Raw genomic sequence first — 13,869 nt, 5'->3', positions numbered from 1 at the left:
GCCATACAAGTATAAAAAGTAGGTATATCTTATTATTAAATACATAAAAACGAGAGTTTCTACAATTTACTAATAGATTAAATGTTTTAACAAACTGCATGGTTTTTTCCATTTGTAATCGATCTAGGCAGGCGTTGCGTCATGATGTCGATAACATGTGTTATTTTTATATCCGATTACAGTTCGTTTGCGGTTATGGACGTCATCATTCTTACGAGAGAAACATTAACATTATAAAAATTCAGAATAGGAAAAGATTCTATAAGACACCTCACCAAAAGACGAGCAACAAATCAATTGGAAAGATTTGTACTATCGGACACCAAATCCAAAGCAATTTCGAGTAATCAAAAGCCTAAAGCTAAAATTGGACTCATAAAAGAACTCGTTTGTACAAGTTACATAATATTTTGAACTCACCAGTCCAGTATCGCCATCAATTCCATTCTCCACCAAGATATCCTCGAACAATATATCAGCTTCGCACGGCGAACACAAATTGCTCAGCAACTCACTAAACCTTTCCACTTTTCGCACACACACTGCTCCTAGTAAACCCCCAACATCTTCTCTCACATTTGTTTCTACACTATCTTCTACGTAACCATTAACATCTATTGCTTTATCAGCGGCAGGAATACATCTATTGTGACTATATTTGAGCCCATTTTCATTCGTAGTAACATCATCTATCTTAATTTCGATTCCATTAACGATCTCACCATCATCAACAACAAGATTATTAAATAAATCGTCGAATTTATCTATACTATTAGACATGTCTTTTTCGTTTACAATATCGTTAAAAAATTCTTCGCTTTTCACTCGTAAGGGTTTTTCGGGTTTATTTTCGTTTTTCTCACTATTCGTTTTCTTTTCTTCGATTATGGAATTCCTGTTTCTACTTTCATCTAATTTAGAACTGCGCTTTTCGTCAACATTCTTCTCTTTAGGACTAGTCATTATAAAATTATTTTTGTCTTTTTCTAAAATATTTTTATTAATGGAATGTTTAGATTTCGTCTTAATAGCACCAATTTCTTTGTCAAATCTCATCGCTGACGCACTCTTCAAGTTTTCCTTTTCATTGCTCTGTCTTCTATTCGCTCTTACTTTATCTCTATCTAATAACTTGGAATTTTTCGGTGACTTAGTTTTGGCGTCTTCGAGTAGTGATTGTACCGATGAGCTCCGATGAGACTTTCTAGGGGATGGCGAGGTATCAGATTGACTTGCGGCGGCAGCTCTTAAACGTGACGTACGAGTAGTTCTAATAGGCACTGAAGTTGAAGCTGTGTTAAGATTTAGCTCCGAGGAAGACTTAAGATGAGCGGCTATGTCGTCCGGAGGTGTTCGTTCAGAGGATTTCTTCGGGCGTCTGAAATGGAAACAAATAGCAGTTTTAGGACCACGTATAAGTTAAACAATATTCATGATAAGAATGACGTTTTACTGTTACGAATGTAGCGTACCTCTCAGTGACGTTAGCAGAGAATAACGTTGCTGTCCGAGCAGTGAGCTGCTTTCTCCTCTCCTCCTTATACTTCTGTATCCTGGCCGCGCGGGCCTCATCCTGCGACTGGCTCATGTCGCCCTCCTTGCGCTCCCGACGACGTCACGTGCGCCAGCACCTCTCGAACTTTCTATAGCCTTGAGCTTCTATATTATAATTACAGTAAATCTTGTCTAGCATGGCGGCATTAAGCGCGCTGTAGGGCGGAATAGTTGGCAGTGATGAATACAGACTAAGGCTGAGATGGCGTTGAAGTGACCTGGAAATAAATATACAAGGGAAAATCAGTGATTAATCTTTACGGTTTGTTATTATAATCGTGCGTGAGTAATACGAGTGCAGATGTAAGGTCGGGGGCAAATCGCAGAACACAAACAATGATGTTTAATTTATTGGATCGCAGTTGGTTGAGTTCGCGTGAACGGGTAGGGGGCTTTGTTCTATTGTCATGTCGCATCGCGTAAGGGAATGTTACAGCAACTAACAATTGTCCTGAAAGTACACTCACTCTTTGTTATTGTTTGATATCTATTATTGAGAAATGCTCTACTTCCGAGTGTGAGATTGTTATAGATTAAAATGGATAATATCTAGTTATATAATTTTCCACATTATAATATACCGGTGATTACATTGTGAAACAGCATTGAATTATTACATTACAAGAAAATATCTCGTGCTGCATAATACAATGTTTAAGCATAGCAGTATGATTATTCAATTAATTATATCGGGATCTAAACTTGCCTAAAATGAACTGAATCTCGGTGAGAGAAACAGTTGCTGTAATCAAAACTAAACGAATTTCATTGCGGCCTCGGCATACAAATCTAAACCACAACTATTCTGGTGTGACATGTACTTGACATTTAATTAACATTAATTAGTTTGCGGTTTGCTAATTCATTGAACATCGTAGACAAGAGGACCGTGATTTGGTGATTTAATATTAGGTTACCAAATATTTTTGGAACAAATATCGTAAAAAAAACAATTATACATGAAGGTCTTACTTTCTAATCAAACCGATTAATAAATAATCTGACTTTGCGCCAACGAACGCATTTAGCTGACCTTTTCGATGAAGCGTATGGTTTAACGGGAATGTTAATCCGATATAATAGGAATAGAAGGCTTTACTAGCACAGCAGAGTAAAATATCCATGAATTAAAAATAAACAGGCTTAAACTAATATTTTGATCTGAATCAATTATATCGCACGATACATGCAAATGTTGCCGTTTCCAAACTTAGTTAGGTAAGCTTCCTATCTAACCAAAATGAGATAAGTAACAGTATACCATACCCATTTATAATGAATGATTAATTAATGTGCAGATATATTAGGAAACACGACCATGTTCGACTAATCAGCGGCGGATCAAAACATCCGTGATGTAAGCTTTCCTAAATTATCTTTTAAACAAGATATTGTTGACATGGTGATCACATTTGTGACGCAGCTTTTGCCATGGGAAAGGTGTTTTTGTAGACATTTTTTATTGGCAGTTGTAGTATCCCTTCTATATTTATACAACAGTTAATATTATCATCAAGACTTCTGGCTTCCTGGACCATATAGAGACATAGCCACAGCACAGGATAGAAGGAACTGAGGAGAAATAGCTAGGGAATGGGTCAAGAATAATTATTTATCGTCATTTATATATGAACAGGGTATGATTTGCAAAAGGCTCTATGCGGCCTATGTCCTAGACTAAAGCCCTGCACCCCTGTGATAATTGACAAGAAAGGCAGTTGTTAAAGTTTAAATTTACCGATTAGTATACGTACGCTATGTACTCAGAAACGTCATTCGAACGTATCCTTAGGACATTTTCATATTCACCCACTCGACACTTTCAGGGAGCCGTGGGCGTTGAAAAACCAGCCTAACCGATAAAGAAATAAGGTTGATAACCTTAATGAACATTATGCTCGCATGAAAGCTTATCCACTTTAGTATTTATCCCACACAAACGCCTACTGGACCTGACATTTAAAACTGTACATTCTAATGAAGGAAGACTACTTTATATAAATTCTAACACTATAATTTCTTACGGAGTATGGCATTATCATTAATAACAATAATTTCGATATGTATCGCTATTATTGCCAGCGTTGCCTTGGTTTCGCGAGACACGACTTAATCGTGAAGTAACTATAGATTACATATGCGAAAAGTAATATTATCGTAATGTTTAAGTATAGACAAAGTCACGGTACACGTTTTTAAGTACTTATTATGAGTTGTTATTGTGTCGCAAGACAAATGAAGTCTCATTTAGAGAGGGGACTGGTTTTGGCATTTTTGGACCCCAACGATAAACTAAAACTTTCAGCAAATCGTTAAAATTTTTCATTTTCCAAAATCTTAAATGAAGAGAGAAAAGACATCTGATACAACATGCTTTATTAAGAAAAACTAGTCTTGAGAAAACCGTGAGCGAATTAGGTACCTACTCTCCACAACCTATATGGATAATAAAGTAAAATAAACAAAAATCAAATAAAACTGATAAAAAAGTCTGCAAAGGCTGATCTTTAATCAGATAATACATCTCAATGATTCCTTGCTTGAGATCTTGCTTTGAACCTAATCTAAGTGATTTAGAATTCCAGATAAAACAAAACCGCAAGGCCATCCGGTTTCACAAATATAGTTGTTTGCTTTTTAGTCGACAAACACAAATGTGTAAAACATAATAAATGTTACGAATAGTTTATAAATTTGTATGTACAGGCTGCCCCAAAATATATCAGTGGTGGAGAACTTGTTGAGGTAAATATTCACCCGCGTATACCTACGTTATATATGAGCCACGATTTTAGAACATACTGTAGGCAAGACCTCGAAACCAAGCTTTTATCGATTACTATCCTTTCAATAAAAATCTAGCTTAAAAAAAACGACAGCAATTTTATAGCCAATAACTTTTGCAGCAAAGGTACAACCACAAACTAAAGTACACAGACAAAAAGAACTTGTCTACATGTTGTAAAACATTTTATTGCAGAACAAAACAAACCTAATCTTTGGCTCAATTTCAAACGACAACTTTTCTTCTCGACTGTACTGATGAGTCATTTTTATTCGATACTCCTTCAACGAGATCTCGACTCTATTCCCCAATTTTAAAGTTTATTTTTCGTTGACATTAAAAATATGTGTAGCTTTTGAAGATAGAAAACGATTCAGTTACGACCTCGACTAGGCTTAGTCCCGATAGGACCTAAACTCTGTATTTGGCATTGACATTGTACTTTTAAAAAGTAATAAACGGATGGTAAGTAATGTGTTATCAGTCGTAACACGGTATCGCGGTCAGGAATTTTATGATTTGACGCATATGAACAATGTTATGTCATACCTCACGTACATGTCCTATTGTTCTGTGTAGTAAAGGCATTTTACACTACGGCATAAAGCTAAAGAATAAAGTGTTTTATGCTTTCATTTCGCGGAGCTGCTTGTTTAATTTTTACGTAATTGTTAGGTTGCGTTGGAGGAATATTTTGCAGGCATTCTTTTGTTTTCTTTGAGGAACATTAAAATGTGCAATTTATAATTACCAGCTGTTTTTGTATGCATAGTGGCTAGTTCTTTTTCGCCGACAATAAAACACTCTGTATATGTATATGTATCTAGTTTTTAGGTACTTATTACTATTTCATTTCATTTCATTTCATTTCATTTCATTTCATTTCATTTCAATAAGTACAAGTACAGCACGTGTCCTTTCTTTTACATTTAAAACAATATCATCCAGTAACAAATGCTATGTCTAAGTAAACTTCAAAACTTAGCTAATAAAAGCTCAAACTTAGTAAGCCTTGCGAATCTTCTAATCTCCAATATTTACATAGCTAAAACTTCAGCTATGCAGATTCTAGAAAACAAGCACCTCTGGGTAAGCCATTCCGCAGTCTAGACAGCGTCGAAACTGCAACGTATCTTTATTTTAAACCCAGCCATTCTCAAAGTGTATGACCCTTGAATATTCGAAGGCGAAACGAGACCGAAGATACGTAAGCATTGCAAATAAAAATAAATTTAATTTAACGACGGTTGTACTAGACGTAACTTTATTAAACAGACGGTTTATAGTGGAGAAACTTGCATGAAGAGGTGCAAGGGGAAAATTGCATGCTGTGTATACTAATAGCGTCCCTATTAAAGAAGACTTCATAGGAGAACAATTTAAAGATGTGGTTCTTTATCAAATGTAACAAATAGGCCCAGATAGTGAAATTTTGTATCTTCAAATAAAATGTCTGTTCGTTGCTTTTTCACGCCTTAAAGTACCTAATAGTGACAATATTAGACCGTTCACGGATCTACAGTGTAAACACAAGAGAAACCAAGTAATTTATTTATACCAGCTAAAGCAGCAATATCTCCACTATTCTTCAACGCAGCACTAAAAGTATCCCAAGAGAACTGTCATAATTTTTATAACAACGGGAAGACGCCGCTAAAAGTTTGACAACAAGTGTCTTATACGAAGTTAGATACCTCCGGGGAAAGCCTTTAAACTCGCAGTATTATAGCTTCATAACTCAAGGAAACTTCTAGAAGCCTTTATTGGTAAACGACAAGCAGCATCTGTCGTACAAATATAAGGGAAATGGGACAGATGGGTTCATTCAGGACACGTGGGTAAACGAAAATAAGTTACGCCGATGCCTTATTATTAAACATTGTTTTTTTTTCTTTCTGAATACGTAACTCCGCGACAGCGGGACAGAATGAGAAAATGGTAATGAAAGTAGGATTAAATTCGGGATTTTGTGGCTTGTGTAACAAAAAATATTACGCTTATAATTTAACTCAGATATGAAAGAGTAATTCAACATTCAAAGATTTTGTGGCGACCTTTATTCCTTCAAAAATATCTGACACAACATGGGCATAAAGGTAGAAAGATATAAAAACAGTAAAAAGGCTTTTGTCGTGTAAATCGTGTGGAAAAACTATCAATCAAAATCAGTCAAATCAAGACATTGGCAATATAATTAAATGCGGAAATGTAACATAGGATTTTATTACTTTAAAAAAAAAACGATTATTTCAATACTATGACTCCCTAGCGGAAATGCAGTCTAATTTTCTTTAATGCATATTTCACGTCACGTCACGTATTTTTACTTCCCTTTTATAGGCATTATTCGATTCGTGTCATTACGACATGCATATATAAGCTAGAAGTAAGCATAAGATGACGTAAAGCAATCCAAGTCACAGTAACACAAGTATCACAGTCTTCAGTCAAGAGGCCTTCCCGTTACCTTAATAAGCAATATTCATACGCTTGATACAATATAATAAGGTCTAAATTACGGGCTATTGGTTTAACCGGTTCACTTATAATCTGGTTAGGGGGCCCTTGGGTATAATCTGGAGTTAGAAGCAGGAAAAGGGTTGTGTTAAATAGGTCAGGAGCTAAAAATACCAGTGCGATGTACAATTTTTTAAACCGACCTTCGTGATAAGGGTGGATGTCATGTGTGTCACTATCGTTTCCAGAAAGTTTAAGGCTCATAGTGATATAAAATCCAATAATGATTTTCTAATTCTCAATGAGGCTTCAGTACAGTTCTGGTGACAAGTGATCAACTTGTCTGTATTAATAAAGATGTTTCGTTTTGACTTTACCTACATCTAAGTCATCATGTGGTCTTATTAGTAATGCCAGACATAAACCACAGTGACTACCTATTGAATAGATTAAGGCATTAATCATCAAGACAATACTAGAACATACCTACTTATTTCTTTATTATTGTTATTTAGCGAAGTGGTTGTAGTTGTCAATGTAGCTAATTGAAATCTTAATTTTGGCATTCGCAGCATAAGGCCAAAAAACGGTGGAAGTAGGGAAGAAAGACCAAGAAAAAAATAAGTTGACTCGTCAAACGAATACTTTTTATTTGTGAATATCATCAAACAGCTTGACTCCTTTTTTCCATGTATACATAGCACTTATCATCCGTCTGTTACTTCCACACATGAGGTCATAAGAACCACGACAATTTCGAGGACAGTGCCGGAACTATCTAAGAAGTACGAGATTCGTGCGATCGTTTTCAATCGGCCACTTTCGTATGCGTCCGGCTAACGTCGGAAGCTATGTCACCCAGTTGAAATGCCCTGACGGATGAGAAAGGACGTATTCGCGAACGGCATACAAAATGAACTTCCATTCACAAAACTCAATAGCGTCACAAACGCATCCGTGCGTCGGGTTTTCCACGTATTTTCCGTATCAATGCAAATCGTACGGATGTGTGTCAAATAGTTACAAGACTTTTAAGTACTGGAAATGCTAAGTATAGACTCGTCTTAAGTGAGAAACTTAGTTTCTTATCTAGGTTATCTTTTATCGATCTGAGTATTAACATTATGCCAACAATTAATGAATTTGATCTTAATCTTAAACTAGATGGTATAATGTTGACATTTAATTAATTATTAGTAAAGGTGAAATGTTTTTCTAGATTTCAAATAGACATTTGAAATTCAAATTAGCTAACCTTGGATTTAGTTCTAGGCCGCGTATAAATTTCCAAGAATCAGAAAGCGGCGTATCTAAGGCGTTGTATCTCTTGGTAGATGTCTTAGATAACACTTAGTAATCCATCAATTCGAGTAACATCGACAGAATTAGAAAACAGGTCGTTTTACTATCGACCGAGTTATTTCGCCAAAACTGGTTTAAAATGTGGACTAGACGGCTTTTTATATTGTTTAAGTGTATTAGTTTTCAAATACTTTGAAAACTGTTACTATGAGACGACTATCGGCCATATACCTAAATGACTTTAAAGTATTAGGAATCATTCGTTAACAAATATTTTTGAAATCAAACAATGGATAGCCAGAAAAAGGCCGCTTAGCCGTTAGCTCTACTTCTAATACCTAAAGCGCTGGATCTTACATCCCAAACTCCAAACCTACAAGAACTAACAGTACAGAACATTAATTACAAAGATTCCTATGTTACCAGTGTAATCCCAGTATGGTGCATCAATATAGCGTGCCGTTCTCACAGTCTGATTCACACGGGTTCTTACCCGTGTTATGAGGTTCGTTAATGTGCACCAACCACGCGGATGTGCATTGCTAGACCGGCGAACGAAGATGACATCAATGCATAATATTTGAATAAAAGATACGAGATAATTAGTGCAGAAACCTAGCGTATATACAATGACAAACGTCATTCCAGGCTGTGAGATTTGAAAAATAATCGTATGCTTAGTGTTTATAGTGGAGATAATTAAGTTAACGACGCGGTTTTATAGGTGGAACACAATAATACATACACAACAACAAACATTAAAAATAATAGTGGTCAAAATGCTTTCCATGATATTTTGTATCAGCAACACAAATCAGAATTTGAACGCTTCAATGATCAAAGAAAAGTTATTGTCAGCAAAATATATCTGAACAAGTAACTTTAAAACACGAGCCAAAGTTAACGAATCGAATCTAAAAGGCGTCGGTCATCACAATTCTTTTTCACGCTGCAGACTGAAAAACACTTATAGAACAAGTCTCGAAGCAAAAAGTAAAGTTGTCTGCATTAGCGAAATTGGAAGACTCCTGCGAATGGAACTGAACGTTTGAAAATTGAAAAGGAAAAAAAAACGAGAATACGGAAAAGGCAACGAATACGGAAAAAACTTTCGCCAAAAATTCTCTGGATATCAATATTGATTTCGTAACAGGAAGAGAAAGGATTAATAACGATGATGGCGATCACTTTATCACGACTCGTCACTTCCAATCAAAAGAAATTTAATCCGATGCCATTTAAGATAAAACACTTAACGTTAATGACGAAGAGAAATTTTACTTAACAAATCCCCTTAATATAAATCGGAGGGACTTATCTTCTTTGCATAAAGTGACTCCAGCTTACTTAAATAGACTAGGGATTAAAAATGCTTGTCTACCCACGTTTAATGAAACTTTTTTTATTCATACCACGTTCCTTCAGAAAAAAACATTAATATCGAGAGCTAGCTGACTACTGAATATATTTGCTAGCTCGACGGAGATCAATGATTGAATTACGAGCAAATTGATAAACTCAGTTATATTTGTGGAGATATAGCGAATATATTTATAAAACAAGTAACAATATACAAATAATCTGATACATGTTTATTCGAAAGTGTTTAAGTTGGATCTCGTCCAAAAGTTGTATGGAAATGAAATAACATTGTTTTTATGACACTGTACGGCCCTTGTATCTCACACTACACTGTAGGTACGTAAACACTCATCTTCAATTCAATCGGGACAAGTTGATAGTAGATAAAAAAAGAATGTGTACTGTATTAAGTTTGTGTACTGACAGCAAATGTTTCTTTTTCATTATTTTGAACCTTGATATGTCAAATATGGATTCCCAAATATTCGTACGTTGAAATTTATGTAAAAAAGAGAAGACTTTCATTTAGAACCTTAACATGATAAATGATGGTATAACGTAAAAAAATTTACCATATCTTTTGAAGTGATACATATAGGAAAACCTACACAAATGCTATCTAATTAAAAAAAAAACTTAATAAAAAGATTTATAAATCAGCTGTATAGATATATATGTCATCTGTAATCTGTGTCCCATTTACAAAGAACATGACTAACTTGCCGACGTGACGCGCAACATGTGATAATAATGTCCGTCGTCAATATTTGCACGAATCACTCGTTTAAGTAAAGACGAAACGACAAACACTTATAAAACTGATACTCCGAGTACATTTCTTTTTTCGTCCGTTTATTTAACAATGCTTTCTTTGTTCGACGATTAAGATAAAAAGTTGTACAATATGTCTTGCAAAAAGCAGTCTGCTATTTTGGGAGATATCGCTTTAATATTGCGACAACGCTCGCCCGTGATGGCCACAACCCACAACGCAATATTCTCGACATCATATATCTTATAAAATGAAAATGTAAATCATATAGCCATGTTTGTAGATCACGTAGCTGAAACCGCGGTTGTTAGGCAAAACGATACGATGAGTCAGCGAGACTTGTTGCTTGACTTTTTGCACGGAGAAAACAAGACCATTACGTGGATCAGAGAGCATAAGACGGGTAGAGCGCGAGCTACACCTACAGCTAAGCTGAGTGAGCCCGCTTGAGGTGTAAGTTAGCTTAGCTGACATGACTGCACTACACTATGAGCTAAGTTTAGTTCATTTGTACAGCTTAAGACAGTTTGGATATCAGTAACAACGATGCAACAATCTTTTTGGAAACTCCTGATAGATTTAGACCAACAGAACCAAAAAGACTCGCTCCTAAAACTGTATTGCAGGCTTTTTACATAATAGCTTCTGTGAGGCGAATGCGCCATTACAAGTGCTAACTACATACGGAGTTACGCCGGAAACTTGAGCCAAACGCACGCGACACAACCGCGGAATGAGATCATGTATAAGGACCTATCGGGTTCTAAACTAGTCGGGAGTTCTTAAGTAGACACTTATACCCCGTAAGTACAAGTCACAGGATTTGACTTCTTTTGAATTTCAAGTGTCCATGGAATTATGAAGAATGTGTTAACATTTTACATTTAAACAACCCAGATGAACAGTAAAAATCTATTAGACAAAAACATTGTAACAACAAATGAAATGTCCTTCGTTTCGAAATGTGGCAGTTTAATATGAAAATTCCTATAGGGAATACGATAGGAATATTCCAGTTGGTGACATTATGAAGTGACGTATTATGTATAAGGAATAAGGTTTACAGCTATTCCCGAGTGTCGAACACTGGTGTAATGAGGTTGCTTGGACATCGCCAACCACAAATAAAAGTAAAGTCAGACCGGATTTTATCGAAAGCCAGTCTCGCCTTGGAAGATCTCGCTTAATTTATACGGTAACTTACAGCTAAGTGGTAGTCACGACTTTTTTGGCACACGGCATTGAATGGTGCAGCCGTCGGCTATATTAGGTATTGATTCTGCTAGCGATTAATAATAAGGATTCCGAAATAACAGTCGCTACTGGTAGCGCCGTCAGTGGTTACCCAAAAATTTAATGAAGGCGTAGAAAAAATTGGAGGCGTGACCCCACCTTTACAAATAGTTTTCCATTTAGTTAATAATTTAGGCATTAAGCTGCAATCCGTGTCCAAATATAAAAACACACGCGATCAACTTAATTGAATACACAACTGTTACGTAATTGAACGGCAAATAGTTTACTAGTTCATCGGCGACAGTAATTCACACATGCCGACTGTTAATACATAGTTGTATCTATAAGGAAAATACATTTTCACACAGAGATGAAGTCACGTAAAGTCCTTGTTAGTTAAAGTAGGCGCAAATCAACGCTTTGAAATGGTAATTCAAATACAGATTTACTTTTCTGGTTTCTTTTCTCAATAGAAATCGAGTTTTCGGAACGAAGTTATGAGACGTCTACTATACTTATTTGATTATAAGAAACGAATACTGAATACCTATTGCTTGTAGGCCTTGAGACCTAAACTCGTTGAGAAAAATCGAGTTTTAGACAAAATATTTACCCCTAAATTACTAAGGGTCTTTCTTTTCGTTTTATCGTATTAAAATCAACATGAAAAGTAAATACATTCCAGGAAAAGTTACTTGATCTATAGCCTGTTTCCCATACCACGATAGGTATCAAACGATAGATCAGCGCTTGCATAGCATTCGTGCTCTATCTTACCCGAAAACAACATCTACTGGCATCCCAAAAACTACTTAGAATAAAGTCGTGGTTGCATTTTTTGGCTAGATTCCATCTTATAAGCACTGAGTCTAATCCGCAACGACACTTTTGAAGGACTTCGTAGCGACACTCTTTTCAAAAACTGGCGAAATGTGTCAATTGGACGGTATTAAAGTGCTGTAGCCAATTCACTGAGCGCGAATCTTAAAAATCTGTCGAGATTCTGACGGAAAGCCGTTGCTGCAGTACGTTATATGTAAAAAAAATGACATTTTCGAATATGTATGCTGTTGTCTTTTACTTAATATTTTTAAACATTTTGCTGTTTTAATACTTAGACAAATTAAATAATAATATTGGATTAAAAGTTTGAGTGGAAGGAATTTTATGTACTCTATCTTTTGCGCACAAATGTTATCAGATAGTTAAGCTCTGCAATTTCATTATTTTAATTTAAATGCTTTACATGTGACGATGCTGTTATGAATAGAGGTAATTCAAAAGTGCATGCACTTATTTCATCAAAATTAATGCATATGAAGTTTAGATAGAATTCAATTATAATCCTGGCACTGAGTGTCTTTCTGAATGTGACTTGAATGTTTGTGAAACCTCCCGCGACACAAGGATAAAAATCCTTATTGCGGGAGACGTTCTTAAAAGAAAAACATAGTGGCCTTGTTGTAAAATTAAACATTTGCAGTTAAATTCAAGAAACGATAGTTCATTAATGACGTCTATAAACTAATTGTGTCCGAACTTGGACGTTTTTTTTCCTGCTCTTTTCCTAAACTAGGAACCTATAAGTATAGTTTTTTTCTGGATTCTGCTGCCTTTTTTCACTGATCCATGATGACTACGATCCTGACCACAACTCTTATAACAGGGTAATATAGGAAACCATACCTTCCTGATAGGACTAAAAGTGGTAACATTCACCACAGCATTAGCCGTGGCAGTAAAATTGAAACAGTAAACTGTAGCTAAACACTCGAATTAAAACTGCTAATTAATGCGTCTAATTTTACAATTTAGCGTAAAACAGGCGGAGTAGAGCACAATGTGTGCAAAACAGCAATGTGATTCAGAACGACCCGAATCATGTATATTTTTAGACAGTACGCTTGACAATTATTTTAGAAGCTGCATTTGTTAGGTAGGTCATATTCACTATGCCAACTTGAATACAATTGTTTCAGAGAAAGATTTTAGAGAAAATAGGTTAGGTTATTGGCATAGTGAGAATATTTAAAGCGTGCAGAAAATTAAATATTATACTGTCGTTTTCGTATGAGCATAAAAACCGCTCTTATGGAAGACGATGGTGATGTAAAAGTAATTAATCTTAAAACTATTAACAACCTTTGGTATTGAAAATTAAGACTTATTATCTCAATTTGAGTCCATATGATCCGATACCTTAAGCAAAATTTGGTTTCGGCAGTATATTTTTCATCGATCGTCGTGGACACTACGCTTACGCTTGCTATAAATAACGAGCCTAGTCACATTATTAGTATAGCGGTTAAACCATATGTTAAGTTCATAATCTAATAATAACCTAATTTCCATTTCAATGAGCAATTTTTGCTTGATCTACTTCGTGCTAGCGTTAGGAACT

The 13,869-nt window shown here is 35.6% G+C and overlaps 1 protein-coding gene across 12 annotated transcripts in view; it reads right to left on the bottom strand.

Annotated features, from left to right (window-relative positions):
* Positions 1 to 13,869, bottom strand: part of LOC113507610 — a 411,058-nt gene that overhangs the window by 381,922 nt on the left and 15,267 nt on the right. For all 12 annotated transcript variants that reach the window (XR_003401880.1, XM_026890470.1, XM_026890472.1 and 9 more), the window contains exons 2-3: positions 1,473 to 1,772; positions 421 to 1,378 (exon numbers count right to left, since the gene is read on the bottom strand). Coding sequence is in view for 11 of the 12 variants with exons in the window: in XM_026890470.1 (XP_026746271.1) it covers positions 421 to 1,378; positions 1,473 to 1,588 (1,074 nt within the window). In the remaining variant the exon portion in view is untranslated. The remainder of the gene's footprint in view (positions 1 to 420; positions 1,379 to 1,472; positions 1,773 to 13,869) is intronic.

The sequence above is a fragment of the Trichoplusia ni genome, unplaced genomic scaffold (assembly GCF_003590095.1).
Source record: "Trichoplusia ni isolate ovarian cell line Hi5 unplaced genomic scaffold, tn1 tig00002967, whole genome shotgun sequence".
Taxonomy (NCBI): domain Eukaryota; kingdom Metazoa; phylum Arthropoda; class Insecta; order Lepidoptera; family Noctuidae; genus Trichoplusia; species Trichoplusia ni.
The sequence above is the reverse complement of the archived record's forward strand: the minus strand, read 5'-3'. Positions and strand labels throughout refer to the sequence as shown.